At 47.4% G+C, this 16,123-nt stretch overlaps 1 protein-coding gene and 1 long non-coding RNA gene across 4 annotated transcripts in view; one reads left to right on the plus strand and one right to left on the minus strand.

Annotated features, from left to right (window-relative positions):
• The window catches only part of LOC138492130 (uncharacterized), a 330,625-nt gene that overhangs the window by 235,575 nt on the left and 78,927 nt on the right, over window positions 1-16,123 (plus strand). The gene's annotated exons all lie outside the window — the stretch shown is intronic.
• PROM2 (prominin 2) overlaps window positions 1-16,123 on the minus strand; it is a 531,075-nt gene that overhangs the window by 20,830 nt on the left and 494,122 nt on the right. For all 3 annotated transcript variants that reach the window (XM_069619114.1, XM_069619113.1, XM_069619112.1), the window contains 2 exons: window positions 8,312-8,401; window positions 328-434 (listed from right to left, as the gene is read on the minus strand). In XM_069619114.1, the coding sequence (XP_069475215.1) occupies window positions 328-434; window positions 8,312-8,401 (197 nt within the window). The remainder of the gene's footprint in view (window positions 1-327; window positions 435-8,311; window positions 8,402-16,123) is intronic.

Consider the following 16,123-nt stretch of genomic DNA (forward strand, 5'->3'; position numbering starts at 1 on the left):
GGAGGAGAGAGAGAGAGAGAGACGAAGATAGTGGCAAGGAATGGTGGGGAGGAGAAAGGGAGAAAGGGTAAAGGCAGAGGAGAGAGCAAGATATTGTCAAGAAATTGGTGGAGGTTGGGAGGAGAAAGGGAAGAAAGAGAGAGAGAGACAGAGGGAGAGAGAGATAGAAGGGAGAGAGGAGAAGGGCACCCTCATGGAGGATTAGGTGAAAGCAGTAAGGCCGTTAACAGATGGGACACAGTCAAGGTAAGGGAATACATATCCAAAGAACTTCGGAGCATGTGCAGGTACACAGACAGCACACAAGTGATGGCCCGCTTCACTCACCTTAACGTCGCCCGGATAGGCCGGAAATACTTAGATGTCTTCACCGCAAAGATGATGCTGGGGATTAAGAAAAGCGTGCACCACCCCAAAGAAAACCAGAAGCCGTTCTGCAAGAGAGAAGGACACCACTCAATGCGCGCTGGGACATGTCCGCTGTACCCCCAGTAAGGACACAACTAGCAGAAGGGCCATTATTCAGAGGGTGCTCTGCAAGAGCTGGGCCAATACATGAAATTCACAAGCCTATCAGCGAGGTTCCGCAACACCATGAAAAGACTCAGCTGCTCATTCTTCTAAAGGAGGAGCGTCCCTTGCGCTTACACGCCCCGGCCACCACCGCGGCTTCCCAGGAGATATTCCTTGTGATCCAAACCCACACACATGTGGGTCAGTGATTCTTCACCGGCAAGGACGCTTGTGTAAGGTTCCAACCAGCGGGTCTCTGCACGGACCAAATCACCCCACAGAGGTGGTCAGGCAGCCAGAAAAACAATGATGCCTTGGGTTTCTCTTGCCCCCCCCCCGCTGCATGGGACATCCTCTTCTCCCAGCACCACCGTCACCATCACACCTAACAGAATAACTTGCTAGGCCAAAAATGACCAGATAAGTGGTTCTCCTGTCGGCTGACTCAGGTATGTGGTGCCGCATTGCATGTCCCTGTGAAGACCACACAAGTATGGTGAATAGTCAGAAGTGTATATTATGTGGACTGGCAGCGATGGACCCGCGGGTACGCAGTAATTACTCGGCCACGGGATCATACTGCTGCTATAACCCGCCACACAGAGAAATTGTCGCTCACAGAAGAAAAAAAGGGAACGTTTTCCTGTGTTTTCCTCCCACATAGGCCTTCTGGAGATTGAGGGCCTGAGAATGGTGTACCAGAAAAATGGCAGCCAAAGACCCCTCCAGAAACTAGTGCCAAGTGAGACTTTAATGAAGTTGGACCATCATTTCTATTGCTTTGAGGAACCAAAGAGAATGTGTCAGGTGAATAAGTGAATGGATATTTTTATTAAACACACGATATGTACCTCTCTTAGTCTATGATAATGTCCCTGTTTACTTTTGGCTATTAGGTGCTGCTTAAGCTCCACCTATAAGCCAAAACTATTGAATTGGAGTAGAGATAGGCGGGAGATGGGCTGTGTGGAGGACACACAGCTTGTTGATATTGATTGGCTTTTACCCACCTATTGATTCCACATGACCATTATTATTATTATTAGGGTATTTATTGGGGGCAGATCTATCTTCTGGAAGCATCAGAGCACTTTACAATCATAGGGTGAAGAAAACATAGTGAGGGAAGCAGGGCAATTAAGGAGTGAGGAGGACCACGTTAATCTCTATGGCCATTTCCAGCTTTGCCTACACACCCAAAACACACCTATAATCTCTTTGAGCTAGTTCTATCATGATGTAACATCAAACTTTGAGTTTTGTAGGGGCTGCCAGTTTAATAGCTTAATCGCAGGTGTAAATGAGCTACTGCGGTAATAAAAACCTCTTAAGCAAGTGTCCCTTCAGCCACTGGATTTATAAGCATAAGCTGTATCTTCACATCTGTTCCTTGCAACAATGTTAAAACAAGCATTGGCAAAGCCAAACATTGGGGTCAGTGCATAGGTATTAGACAGACATTGGCCAGGCATTGACATCTTATTAACAGGTTAAAAAAGGGTATGGAAGCCCCTGGACTGGGAACGAACATGGGTCAAATTCCCTGTTCTATGGAATTCCTTCCAGTCAGGAGGGTCTAAAACCACGTTTTAGCCCACTGCACCCTGCAGATAGGAGAAAAAACCATTTGCATAACATTCTTTGTCCCACCCACATGGGCAGTCCAGTACCAAAATGCTAGGCAATTCTCCTATGAAGAAGAGTGCCATCAGCAACCCAAGACACGTGTTTTGACCTAGTTGGGCCTCATCAGAGGTAAAGCTTAGCCTCTCTACGGCGCAGTAAGCAAGTGGTGCACGTCTGAATTACCCTAGGTTACTTAGTGTGAAACGCCAAGTTTTAGAAATTAAACAAAGTGGTTGGAGCCCCTTGACTGGGAACGAACATGGGTCAGATAGCAGAGGAGAAATATCAATTTGCATATCAGTCTTTGTCCCAGCAACAAGGGCAGCCCAACACCGAAATGCTAGGCAATTCTCCTCTGAACAGGAGTACCATCAGCAACCCAAGACACGTGTTTCAGCCTAGTTGGGCCACATCAATGAGGTGAAGCTGAGCCTCTTTAAGGCACATTGAACAAGGGGTCCATGCCTGGATCACCCTGGGTTACTTAGGGTGAAACCCCAAGTATTACAAATTAAACAAGGGTGTGGGAGCCCCTCTTCTTCAGAGGAGAATTGCCTAGCATTTCAGTGCTGGACTGCTCTTAAGGGAGGGACACAGACTGACATGCAAATGGATATTTCTCCTCTGTGAAGGGTGCAGTGAGCTAAAACCCTATTGAGTCGAAGAAATTCCATAGAACAGGGTATTTGACCCATGTTCGTTCCAAGTAGCCAGGCTTCCACACTCCTTTGTAATTATATAAAACTTGGGGATTCACCCTAAGTAACCCAGGGTAATCCAGACGTGGACCTCTTGCTCACTGTGCCTTAGAGAGGCTCAGCTTCACCTCACTGAGGAGGCCCTACAAGTCTGAAACACGTGTCTTGAGTTGCTGATGGTACTCTTGTTCAGTGGAGAATTGCCAAGCATGTCTGTGCTGGACTGCCCTTGTTGGTGGGACAAAGACTGATATGCTAATGGATATTTATCCTCTGTGAAGGGTGCAGTGAGATAAAACGTGGTTCTAGACCCCCCTGAGTGGAAGAGATTCCATAGAACAGGGTATTTGACCCATGTTCGTTCCCAGTAGCCAGGCTTCCACACTCCTTTGTAATTATATCAAACTTGATATAATTACAAAGGAGTAATCACCCTAAGTAACCCAGGGTAATCCAGACGTGGACCTCTTGCTCACTGTGCCTTTGAGAGGCTCAGCTTCACCTCACTGAGGAGGCCCTACAAGTCTGAAACACGTGTCTTTAGTTGCTGATGGTACTCTTGTTCAGCGGAGAATTGCCAAGCATGTCTGTGCTGGACTGCCCTTGTTGGTGGGACAAAGACTGATATGCTAATGGATATTTATCCTCTGTGAAGGGTGCAGTGAGATAAAACGTGGTTCTAGACCCCCCTGAGTGGAAGAAATTCCATAGAACAGGGTATTTAACCCATTTTCGTTCTCAGGAGAAGGGCTCCCACACTCCTTTGTAATCTTATTAACAGGTACTTACATCATTTCCCAGCAGTTATCTTAAGGGCAGGTAACACCATTATGGCAGTTCCTAGAAAATGCCTATCCCATGCCTAGACAAATGCCAATACTGTTAACTTTGCCAATGCTTGTTTTTTTGGTCTGACTCTTGTATGGTAGGTGCCCTGGTGCAATTCCATCAAAAGGAACTTGTGGGATGTGGTTAGTTGATTGGCAGAGCTCCTTTCACCTTAAGTAATTATTACCACTTTTGGGATTGTGCACAAGTTGAGGTAGGAGATTCTAGTTGATCTAGCAGGGCTGTAGGACACAGTATTTCGTATTGCGACAGTGTGCACCCAGACCCTGTTTGCAGGCATACACCTGAAGGCAATTCTGAAACAGACTCTAAGCCCCACATTAATGAAAAGGTTTTCTGACAACAGACTTGAGCTCGCTTCTTTGGCCAGCGAATGTTCCTGACAGCCCCATTTTAGATTTGTTAAAGGTGAAATAATACAGTAGGAAGCCCACTGTCGAAGGAGTTGCGAAGAGCAGTCTGGAACCATCTGCAGCAGCCACCACAATGGCAATGAAATGATTAGCAGGGCCCTACTGAATCTTTGCAACTTAAACAAAATTCAACAGAGATCGATGAGCGAAAATTGCTTAAATTAGACTGACATTAGAGTAGGCCACCTTCTGAAGGTCACCCTCTCCAAGGCTGCTTGCTTCGCCTCCAACGTTGTCTACTTTCCAGGAATCTCGATCCCCCCCTCACCCGCACACCATTTGGTAGACCTGGGCGAGCCTGGAGGGCCCCAGGCTGCACAACACAAGCATTTTAACCTGCCTCTCTGCCCGTCCCGGCTGTCTGACTTCTTGTCTAGCCCCAGCAGCTCATTGATTGGCTGGGACAGGGTGACAGGACGTCAGGCAGCCTGGACATGAAGTCAGGCGAGCATGCAACTGTTATACGGCAGTGGAGTGTCACATTTAAAGGAAAGTACAAATATTTTTTTGGCCCCAGCCCGACGCCGCTTTTCACAGTCCCCTTTGGCAGGAATTCAACCATCCCCATGTTGGGTGTGCCGTCACCCAGGCCTTTTTTTAAAATTCTATACGAAATTGAATGCTGATAGATCAAGCTCCAGAAACTGCGTGGGGCTAAACCGCACACATTTTCGTAGGCTCAGCGCACACCATAAACATGGACCTGTGTAATGTGGGAGGACATAGCCTACAAGCACGGTCCCCCCTGTAATATTTAGTTGGGGTCTGACAGGTGGCGTACACAATGCATCTCAGAGGGGGAGGATCAAACCTTCCCCCTGCCATGGCCAGCCTAATTAACTAACAAAGGCTCCATGGATCCACCCTGTCCTTTTGTTGAGCCCTGCGCATGTTGGTGGCAATGAACATAATTAACATGCTCATAGAGTACACTTCAAACAGGCCCACATGGGGCTTGGCTACAGAGGTTATCAAAGGAGACAGGAAACCCAACAACCTAGGATATGCACTGTTTCAACCTGAAGCCAGCTCCTGCCCTTATTATCATTGGACAGTGAAATGTCATGTCTGGGGCTGCGTGTATTACAGTAGTCATCCCTGCAGCGGGACCCCTTTGAAAAGGTACGAATATGTGGATTGATGGTGCCAGAAAGTCTGGTCCCGCTGCAGATTTAAGGGAGACCTGCTGCTTTAATCAAGAACCACAGAGAGCTCCATTAACCAGAGAGACCCTTTGATCCACAACACACAGGAAGATGGGTTGGACTTAGTATTACATGTTTTCACCCCTTTTCCTTTTCTGTTGCAAAGCACTCTGGTTATGACCTCATGCATACAGGAGATTGTTGATGGGGACCCAGGATTGGGTCATTAAAGTGGCTTAGCCTACACCAATCCCTGTGGTGCATTTGACTTTAAAAAGGGGGTCGAGACCCTCTTTTGGGCAGATCATCTGAAGACTTTCCAAGGAGTAGCAAGAAGAACTCAACATTGGACCCTGGCTGAAGGTACAGTCTGCCTTACATCTTCCGCCAGTGAAGAAAGGCCAGGGTATCTAAGAGGGAAGCAATATCCCTTCCCTAAACATCTCACATGAAACAGAGGACTCCAGAACCGGTACCCAGCCAGAACACAGGGTACCCTGCTAGTCTCTGGTCTCTGCAGAACGCTTCCTAGGAGGGAAGTGCCAGAGAGTCTCTGAACCAAACCAAGGACAAAGCAGCTGCCTGCAACACTCTTCTCAGCTTTGGGCTGTCTGCCTTAAAGGACGACACAATCCCCGTGAAGAAGCTAGGAGAAGTTCATCGACAAGCATCTACCAACATCTGCATTGAAGGACATTTTCTAGCCAGTCCAGCCCCTCGAGCTGCAAACAACTGCACTGCTGACTGTTGTTACTCTGCAGTCACTAAAGCCATCCGAGATGCCTCGACCAGTGCTTCCGAATCACCAACCATCAGTGAGACGATTCCTGAACCTGAGCCGCATTGTAGGCCACCCTGCAGCCATCCCTACAGCCTCACTCGCTGACCTGCCTGCTGCCTGATACCCACAGCTATCTCCTGTCTTTTACTCTGTCGTAGAAGCTGCAACATGCCCTAAAAGTGACTCAACCCGGTCGAGCACCAAGACCACCTTCAAGCACAAGGTTCTTTGTGGTTCTGTCCCCATCATCCTTCTCTGAAGGCCCCACGTGAAAGGGTATGACCCATTGCTCCCTTTGTGTTGAAACCAAGTATCATTGAACTATTATGATTAATACTATACCGAATACTTGTATGTCAGTATCCAGAGTGCAGCCCTTTTCCTTCTTTGAAACTTTCCTCAAATTCCTTTACAGGGTGGGTTGATTTTGTGCTAGAACTGTCTGTTGTGATAATAATAAAGTAGACATTTGTATACAACCTTGACTGGCCAGTCCCTTTTATCATTGGGTAATAATTGTATTTCCGCTGTGTTGCAACTAACCAATGATCTTTCAGAGATAAGCCTGCCATTCCATCCAAGTTACCAAAACTGGACCGGAGGTTAATAATTTGCTTCTGTTTCCAATCTGTTTGGATCTCTTCTGGTGTACTAGAGGTGTGGGGCTGATTGATGGTTTAGAAACCAATATTCATCCCTGGATCACTGGTGCCCCAGGAAGTTGCTTCGTCACACACTTCCCTCTCACACCTCTTTTCACACCCCACAGGCCAGACGCATGCCTTTTCTTTTCCCCTTGCACCCTTTTTCACTACCTCCAGCCCCCTTGCATCCCTTTTCATGGCCCCAACCCCATCAAACCCCTTTTCATAGCCCCCAACTCCTTGTACCGCTTTTCATGGCCCACAGACCCCTCACACCCGATTTCATGGCCCCCTTGCACCCCTTCTCATGCCCCCCAGCCTCCTCGCACCTCTGTTCACAGCCCCACCCCCTTGCATGCCTTTTCTCGCCACCTCACACGCCTTTTCTCAACACCCAAGCCCCTTACATCACACCCCATTTCATGGCCCCCTTGGACCCCTTCTCATGCCCCCCAGCCTCCTCGCACCTCTGTTCACAGCCCCCACACCCTTGCATGCCTTTTCTCGCCCCCTCACACGCCTTTTCTCAACACCCAAGCCCCTTACATCCCTTTTCTCTGCCCCCAGCACCCCTTTTCTCTGCCCCCAGCACCCCTTTTCTCTGCCCCAGGCCACTCGCACCCATTTTCTCAGCCCCCACGCACCCCTCTTCTCTGACCCTTGCCCCCTCTTCTCAGACCCAAACTCCCTCGCACCTCTTTTCGTGGCCCCATGCACCCCTCTTCTCTGACCCTTGCCCGCTCTTCTCGGACCTTTGCCCCCTCATGCCCCTTTTCTCAGATCCTACTCCCCCAGAATCCTTTCTATGCCCCAAAACCCTTGACAGACCTCGTCTGTTTTGCGCGTCCATTTCCCTGGCTCGGCTCGAGTGTGGCCCTAAGAGCCAGGCCAGGGCCCCTGGCTCGGCCCCAGCCAAGAGATCCCTGGCTTCCCTAGCTCTATCCCTCGGCACCCCACCACGCACACGCCTCCCCCTCACCCCTGTCCTCTTAACGAGACTTACTTGTTCCTCTCATGTCCTGTTTCATGCCTGCTGTCTTTGCATTTCCCTCTGGGAAATGTGTTACACTATTGTGCATCAGTCTTTTTTTTACGCTCTCATAAGCATTGCGCTACCCCGAGCAGTCTGCAGACCACCATTGTTTAACAGTTGCATCGAATTAGCAGATCCGTTGTCATGGTTGAGTCCACTATAGCCCCCTCAGATGGAGAGCAGGGAGTGGTTCAATGTGTAAAATGGTCAAGTGGAAAAGTTTGCAGCGAAGAGCAGGGAGTCTGTGAAGTGAAAGGATGTGGGATGTAGTGTGGTGTGCAAACGCTATAAGAGAGCAGGCAGAAGGCGGGAACTGGGTGGTCTGGAAGGAGAGTGACATTGGTGCACTAGGGAGAAAGGCAAGTTAGTCGTCTTGAATAGTAGCACCCTTCTGCCAATAACGTTGGTCCAGCTGAAGGTGGCCCTGTGTGAGAACGGATGGGGCGGGGTTAGTGGAATGGAAGGAAAGGCAGATCTGGAAGCAACATCAGAGAGATGGAGAGAGACAGAATGAGTGCAAGAAAGAAATACCAGGCCCGCCCAGTGGTAAACAGAGGATGCCACAGACAACCCCCCCACACACATACACACACACACATATCTCTTTACCCAGGGGTTGATGACATTTTCACATAGCGCGACCCGGGCATTGTCCAGTGAGGCAGACACCAACTGACAGGAGGCCACGTGGAGCATGATCTGTAGGGGAGAAAGAGAGGGAACACAGCATCAGAAGATTCCCAAGAGCGACTCACAAGATGGCAGCTCAGGTGCAGCGTGGGGATTACTTTCAGGGATAGCCGCATGTGCCTGCTTTACGCTGCGGGATTGTTGTTTTGTTTGTTCTTCTTGCCTATAACCTGGGCACTTGGCCACTAAGTGGACCATACCCCATACTTTCTATGCACCCCACACCTGCACCTTCCTTATAGCACTATACAGAACTGTCAGAGTCAGTTGATTCTTTGTGGCATAAAAGGCTGCAGGTTTATTACATTTCCACAGCAATCAGCTAATTCAAATCTACTTTTTTTTTAATTGCGATATAACCATATTATGGTTTTTCACAAAACATTTTATAAACAAAATATACAAAATATAACACTTTTCTCCTTTTCGAATTCATAAAATCATCTGAATACAAACTCCCAGAAAGCAGAGGAAGACAAGACAAGAAAAGAAAAACAAACAAAGAAACTTAACAGTTCTTTGACAAAATAAAACCAGTGTGTTGTAATACTCGTATCACATTGATTGTTAAGGCAGTTTCTTGTCCCGCTATCATTCTCTCCCAAGCCATCGCGATGGAAAAGCCAGTCAGGTATCATAAATGCGGCTCCAAATATCTCTCTCTGGCCAGCCAGGTTCCACCACAAAACCTCAGCAAATGCTTTTAGGATCTTTCCAACCTGAGCATAAAACTGTGGTTTGCTCCTTCCGACCCCACCCAGCTAAAATAGACCCAGTATGAATTAGATTTAATCTCAATCTGAGAAAATTCTGTCTCACCATTTTATCGGGAAATTTTACCAGGCACCTTGGGAGGGAACCTAATTTCTTATCACATTTGGAAAGGGAGGCTGTAGCAGGCGAGGACCTCATCTGGTCTGTTGTTCTGATCCAATCCATTGTTATTAGCTCTGTTTTAGTCTTTAATGGATTGGTAGATAATGTCTCTTCATTACTCCCACAGCTACTAAGTATCTCACCAACCAGTCTCCTGAGATCTTGTAACACTCGCGTGTGACCCGACTGATTGTGGTTAATTATGTCCTTGTATAGCGAGTTCTTTAAAGGATTGATGATCAGTCTATATAATGATAATATTTCCAATCCATATGAGACTTCAGCGACCTTAGGCCCAGCTCAAATCTCAGACCCACCATCGATAGCCCCTTTGGTAGACCTTGGTCTTTTCGCCATATCTGCCCCTCAATTATCTGCCAGTCAAACATCCAGGCTTCTCGTCTAGCAACTATCCCATATACGAGAACTGGGATGATCTTAACCGTGTAGAATTTCACCGCCGGCAGCAGTGAAAAACCACAGAATTGGCCAATAATTCTCAGTAGTTGGGAGGTTAACTGAAATGCCTTTGCTGTAAACTCTGATCAAAAGAGATTTTGCCACGATATAGCATATAGTGTGTAACCTAAATACACAATTTCTTCCACCACCAAGATGGGGGCCCCTCCCACCTTACATTGGAATTTACCTTCACCAACCCTATTTTCACCAAATATGACATTTTCATCACTGCAAAACATACTTTGTTATTCTTGTGCGCCGACCAGCCGACTAAATCAGAAATGACTTGCTTCCTGCTTATTTCCAACCAACTCCACTTTATTTGTTAGGTCTAAGCTTCCCCAACCGGAAATGTCCTCAATCCCCCTGCCCTCGCTGGAGAAGTGCCTTTCATTATGGGGGAAGCTGAGCTCTCTTGCTTTCCTCAAGCCCCTTCGCCGCTGGTCCTCAGAGGGGGGCTGGTCCCGGGAGGAGCGAAAACCCCTCCTGGTTCCTACAAAGCTCACTTTATAGTCTTTACAGTGTAACTGGTCGCTTACATATCGCCAAGCCAGAGAGGGGTCAATGCCCCTCTTTGGCTCCCCCCAGTTGTGACATCATAGTTCCATCAATTCCGTGTTTATGTTCCAAAAGAAAAGATCCATGCCACTCTTTGACCGATGCAGCCCATCGCTTTCATAATATTCTGGTCACTGTAAATTGATCAACCCGTGGCGGACTGCGTGAATCCCATGCCCTTGCAAAACTTTGCCATTGCTCCATTCAACTTCGTTGGAGACTTCTCAATTGCCTGATGTGTCTCAGCCCTTCTCAATATTGTTCTTGGTATAATCTCTGACCATATAATTTCTGTGTCCCCCAGGCGGGCACCCAAACTGTGCAAGATTCTCATAATTTTACTCAGCAACATTCCTCTCCCAAGGTTTGTAAGATCGTTTCCACCCAGGTGTACAAGCAAGAGCTCAGGTTTGGGGTACCTCTGTAATAACCTCAACATGCTCTTCCAGCTGTGCCCATTTCATACCTAAAATTCCCCACCATTCGACCTTGAAATGTCTTGCGATCATTTGCTCCCTTTGTGTTGTCCACCTTGCCTTGGTCCTCGTAACAAATGAGTGGGCCACTGCCTACACTGTTCCTCTGCTCCTTCTTGATACTGTGCATTGGGGCAAGGCGAGGTCGATATACGATGAAATTTGTCCTGTGACAATCTTTCCAGCCTCATGTACCTCTTAAAACAGTTTGGTTTCCAAACCCCTATTTTGTTAATTGCTTCCGCGGGATGCCTGCCCCTGCTGTCGATGTGGTGGCTCTGATCCTAAAAGAGTGGGTGCCAAAGACCCCTTTTAATGTGTTTCACAGCCAAATCCATCACCCCTTTAAATTGAAACCTGCTCAATGCTGAGCTGCCTGCGTGTATTAATAGCGGGGGCCCGCCTCTGCTGTGGGGTCTCCATGATAAATATGACATGAGGCAGCTCACTGGGCATCAAGGGCTGTCCTTAATACAGTGGAGTACTATTTCCCTCCCTTTTCCAATCTGGTCCTTTTTTTACCTTAATAGGTGCAGCTGCGCTATTTTAAATTAAATTGTTACATCATCGTTCCTCAGGAAACCTATTGCTCCCCCTGCTCCCCTGCTTTGTTGCATGGTACCAACTCGCTGATCCTGAGTGCCCCGAAGAATGCTAGGAAAAATGCCACACTAAACATGGAGGTTTCAAAGCTGTCTCTGCATATTGCCCCCAGCCCTTTGAGCGTGTCCCACAGTTTTACAATGTCTATGGGCGCCTTGGGTCTTCTTTCTTCCCTCTCTGTCAAGCCCATCCCTTCATTGCCATCCTAACATAATGCTCCTTTGTTGTATCGGTCCTTCCCCCTAACTTATGGTAATGGGCTAACACCGCCAAATAGTATGCCGATCAAGCTCGGGTCTTATGATTGCGCCACGCCCACCTGATGAATGATCGCACTGGCGCTCTTCCCTGCTCCCCTTGCAATCCTTCCCTGAAGTTATTAAATGTGTCCCAACAGGCCTTGTGCCTCTTTGTCGTATTTTGAGCAAGACCTGTACCAACGAGGGCGGTCAGATCTTCCCAATTGTATCTGGCCTTGTCTCTCAGAATGTTCTGAACTGGAAATGAGAGAGAGCGTCAGCCGCTATGTTCTTCACCCCAGGGATGTGTCTCACCTGAACTTCCGTGTTTAAACTAAGTCAGCTTTCTGTCAGTTCCCTGAGGAAGCGTAGCACCCTACCACTGCTTGTGCATCCCTTGTTTATCACCTGTACCACTGCTACATTGCTGACCTTAAAATTACCCTTTTGTTCCTGAGCTGGTCCTCCCACAGTTGAAAGGCTACTACGATGGGGAACAGTTCCAATAGCGTGATGTCTTCTGTGAGACCTTCCCTATGCCATTCGTCAGGCCATAGCTGCGCACACCACTCAATCCCCAACATTGCCCCAAAGCCGTGCTTGCCAGATGCGTCAGTGAAGAGCCTTATGATATGATATGATATTTTATTTGTGTCGCGCTCATACACAAGTGTTTCAGAGCGCGACGAGGCAAGGGAGGGGAACAAGGGAGGACAAAACAACGATCTTATTAGGCCCAGTGACATTGAATACAGGCAAGTGCAGGGGAGAGGGAAGGGGGAAAGTGCAAGGGAGTGGGGAAGAGTGGAAAGTGCTGAGCAAGGGATAAAACAACAACTGGTAGTGCAGCCAACAAGGTGGCAACTGCAAGGTTAAAGTGCAGACAAGGTGTGTCTGATATGTGCAGGTAAGGGGACTGTAGGGTTACAGATACAGAGCCAAGTGCAAGGGTTGCCAAGAGGCAGTGCGGGTATGTGGCTGGGTGGACAGGGACTTGGGCCCGAACATCAGAGGGTAACCAGGTGCCCAGTGCCAAAGCAGACAGATCAGCAGGGGAAAGGAAGAGCAAAGGCAGAAGCAAAGAGGAAGGTCTTGAGGTGCTTCCGGAACTGGATATGGTTCTCCTCAAGTTTTAGAGAGGCAGGGAGGCTGTTCCAGAGGGAGGACCCAGCCGAGAAAAGAGATCAACCCCCAACTCGTTCCTTGGAGAAGCGACTGACCCTGAGGGAGTTGGAGGGGGAGGAGCGAAGAGCTCGAGTAGGAAGGCATTTACGAGAGAGAGTTATTTTGGACCCAGGACCCAGAAAGCCTTGTGGACAATGCAAAGGGCCTTGAATGTAATCCTTGCAGCCACTGGGAGCCAATGAAGAGATGTCAGGGTTGGAGAGATACGATCCTAGGGCTTGAGGCCAAGGACAAGTCTTGCAGTCCTGTTCTGGATGAGTTGCAGAGGGCGGAGAGTAGAAGCAGGCGGATTTAGAAAGAGGCTGTTGCAGTAGTCCAGCCTAAAGAGAACCAGGGCTCTAGAGACAGTGACATTCTGGGGGAAGGAGAGGAAAGGAAGAATACCTCTGAGGAGGTGCAGTTGGTAGTTTGACTTCTTAGAGACGTCAGAGATGTGAGGAGAAAAAGAGAGTGTGGAGTCGAAGAAGACCCTGAGGTTCTTAGCCTCACAGGTGGGAGCAGGAAGAGGGCCAATGGAGGCTGGCCAGAGAGTGACAGGAAAGGAGGGTGCAGGTGTTCCGATGAGGAGAATCTCCATCTTACTGGCATTAAGGCAGAGATCATAGGCGGCACAATCACTCCTGGATAGCAGACAGTCAGAGATGAGCGAGGGAGAAGAGGTGGCAGAGGGAAGCCTGAAAACGAGCTGAGTGTCCTTCCCATAGCACTGAAAGGTGAAGCAGAGAGCAGCAATGCGGTGGGCAAGGGGTGGAAGGTATTGGTTGAATAGCCAGGGAGAGACCCCTGACGAACACCACAGGTAGAGAGTGAGATAGAAGAAAGGAAGGACCCAAGTTGGACCTGGGAGGGTCAATCAGAGAGGAAAGAGGTCAGCCTGGCCAGAGAGGAGCCCAGGGGCCTGGGATTTAGAACCACAGATAACCTGCAGCATGAGGGCATTGTGGTAAATTTGTCATCATACTGCCCCACAGAATACGTATCAAGAGTTTTAGAAAGAGGGATGGGTTTTGTATGTGAAAGATTCATCTTTTTAAATTTTTTCAAGACAGAGAATTCAAGCCTGAGAGTTCTGACACTGGTCTACACAATAAATCATCGTTTTGCTTACCGGTACAAGCGCAAAGCGCAGAGGCACGTGTATTCCAAAACAGGGTCCTACACGATTTGGATTTGTTAGAGAAAGAATTCAAGGGTAAAAGCACCTTTTTGAGCAAGAAGTAGAATGAAGCAATGAGGGATCTGGTTTCGAACAACAAAATAGATATCCGCAAAGCGGATAAGGGGGAAGCAATTGTCCTTCAAGACAGAGATGTATATATAGGAGAGTGCAATAGCCAACTTTTAGATTTAAATTGCTATGAACCCATGGAAACAGATCTGACCCAAAGACTTAAAGATACCATTGAATTGAAGGATGCCAAAGCTAAACACAGGGGGTGGGTTCCGCCCAAAGAAGCAGACTTGCTTATTAAGGATAAAACCCAAGTTCCACAATTTTACACGCTCCCTAAAATACACAAATCCATGCAGGACCCACCAGGGAGGCCCATTGTTTCAGGTGTGAACTCGGTACTCGAACCATTGTCCAGGTTTGCGTACGCTTTTCTGCAACCGATGGTGCACCAAATGGCATCGTATGTACAGGACACCACACAAATCATTAAAGAAACAGAATAGGTGTTCTTTGACCCAGCAGTAGATATCCTTCTTGGCCTTCATGTTGTGGCCCTCTACACTAGTATTCCTCAGAGAGCGTCCCTTGAGATGCTAGAAGAAAAGCTACTTAAAGATCATACTGTCAGAACTACGCCTATCTCGTTTATTAGGTGGCGTGCGGAAATGAGCCTTATGGAAAGTTATTTCCATTTTAATGGAGATTTCTACAAACAGATCCATGGGACTGCCATGGGGGCTTCCCTGACACCCAACATAGCAAATCTCTATATGGAGGCATTTGAACGCAGCAAAATTATGAGCATACACCATCCTTATGCAAAGGACATACAAACCTGGAGGCCCCCTGGAGGTACATCGACGATATTTTCATCATGTGGAATGGGACAACTACAGACTTACAGGATTTATGACTGTGGATTAATGGCCAGGATAGATTTTTGAAATGTACTTCTAATTACAGCATAGAAGCACTCCATTTCTTGGACATTAGGATCTCAGTAAGTCCTCTGTCTAAAACCCTCTTCGTGAAGCCATTCAACAAGCCAACAGATAGAAATGCGGTGCTACCCTACACACATTTCCATCCCAAACACGTGAGAGATAATCTCCCGTTGGGACAATTTCTCAGTTTGAAAACAAAATGCACGAAAAATGCAGATTTCAAAAGAGAGGCTCATAAAATGAAAGAACGTTTGTGCCAAAGAGGGTATCCATATGTGGTCACTGAAAAAGCCTTGGAAAGGACCAGCAATAACCATAGAGATGCCCTATTGGAATATAAGGATTGGCCAGTGGACAAAGAAAAAGACAAGAAACTTGTGTTTGTGAACACGTTTAGCCATACCTCTAATGCAATCAAGAAGATTATCTCCAGAAATGTGAATATTTTGGGCAAAAGTTTGCAGCCCCCACCCAGACCTGTTATAGCATTCAGGAGAAGTAAACATTTAAAAGATCATCTCACCCGGAATGATGTTAGTGTTAAGCCACCTAAACAGAAAACGCTGCCACAACAATGGGGCATGCCGGAAGTTATTGGGTACTATGCTTGTGGACAATGTACTTCTTGCCGATATACATTTAGAAGCACAGAGATTGATAACACACCAACTGCAATTCATCTATAGTGGTTTATATTATTTGGTGCCCTTGCAAAAAATGTATATTGGCAAAACTGACAGGAAAATCAAAATCAGAATAGATGAACACAAGAGTTGTCTTAAAAACCAGTCACTGAATGCACCAATGGTGGACCATTGGATTAAAAACATTCACTCACCTAAGGATTTAAAATGGTCCATCATTTATAAAAATCAAACCCAGCATGGACACAAAAAAAGAACAGCACCTGATATTTTTGACCAGAAGCGTACAAAGAGGTCTAAAAGATAAAATCGATTGGCTAATATAAACTGGGCCTGTCCTACCAAAGTAGCATTAATTGGGCGTGTGGGCAAGTATTCCTTCTAACACATGATGTAGCCCTACCGCTTCTTGCAAGGCAAATCCTGATTTGAAAACAACACAAGAAGGCTCAAAGAGAAGCCGATTGGTTCAATGCAAATTTTTCCTCTGACATCCGAACGTTTAAGACCATGCCACACGTGACGCTGTAGTTAAAAGCAGCTGTGGAGTTACATGCTCTTGTTGGCTAA

Source organism: Ambystoma mexicanum, chromosome 10 (assembly GCF_040938575.1).
Source record: "Ambystoma mexicanum isolate Mex_15411 chromosome 10, UKY_AmexF1_1, whole genome shotgun sequence".
Classification (NCBI taxonomy): Eukaryota; Metazoa; Chordata; class Amphibia; order Caudata; family Ambystomatidae; genus Ambystoma; species Ambystoma mexicanum.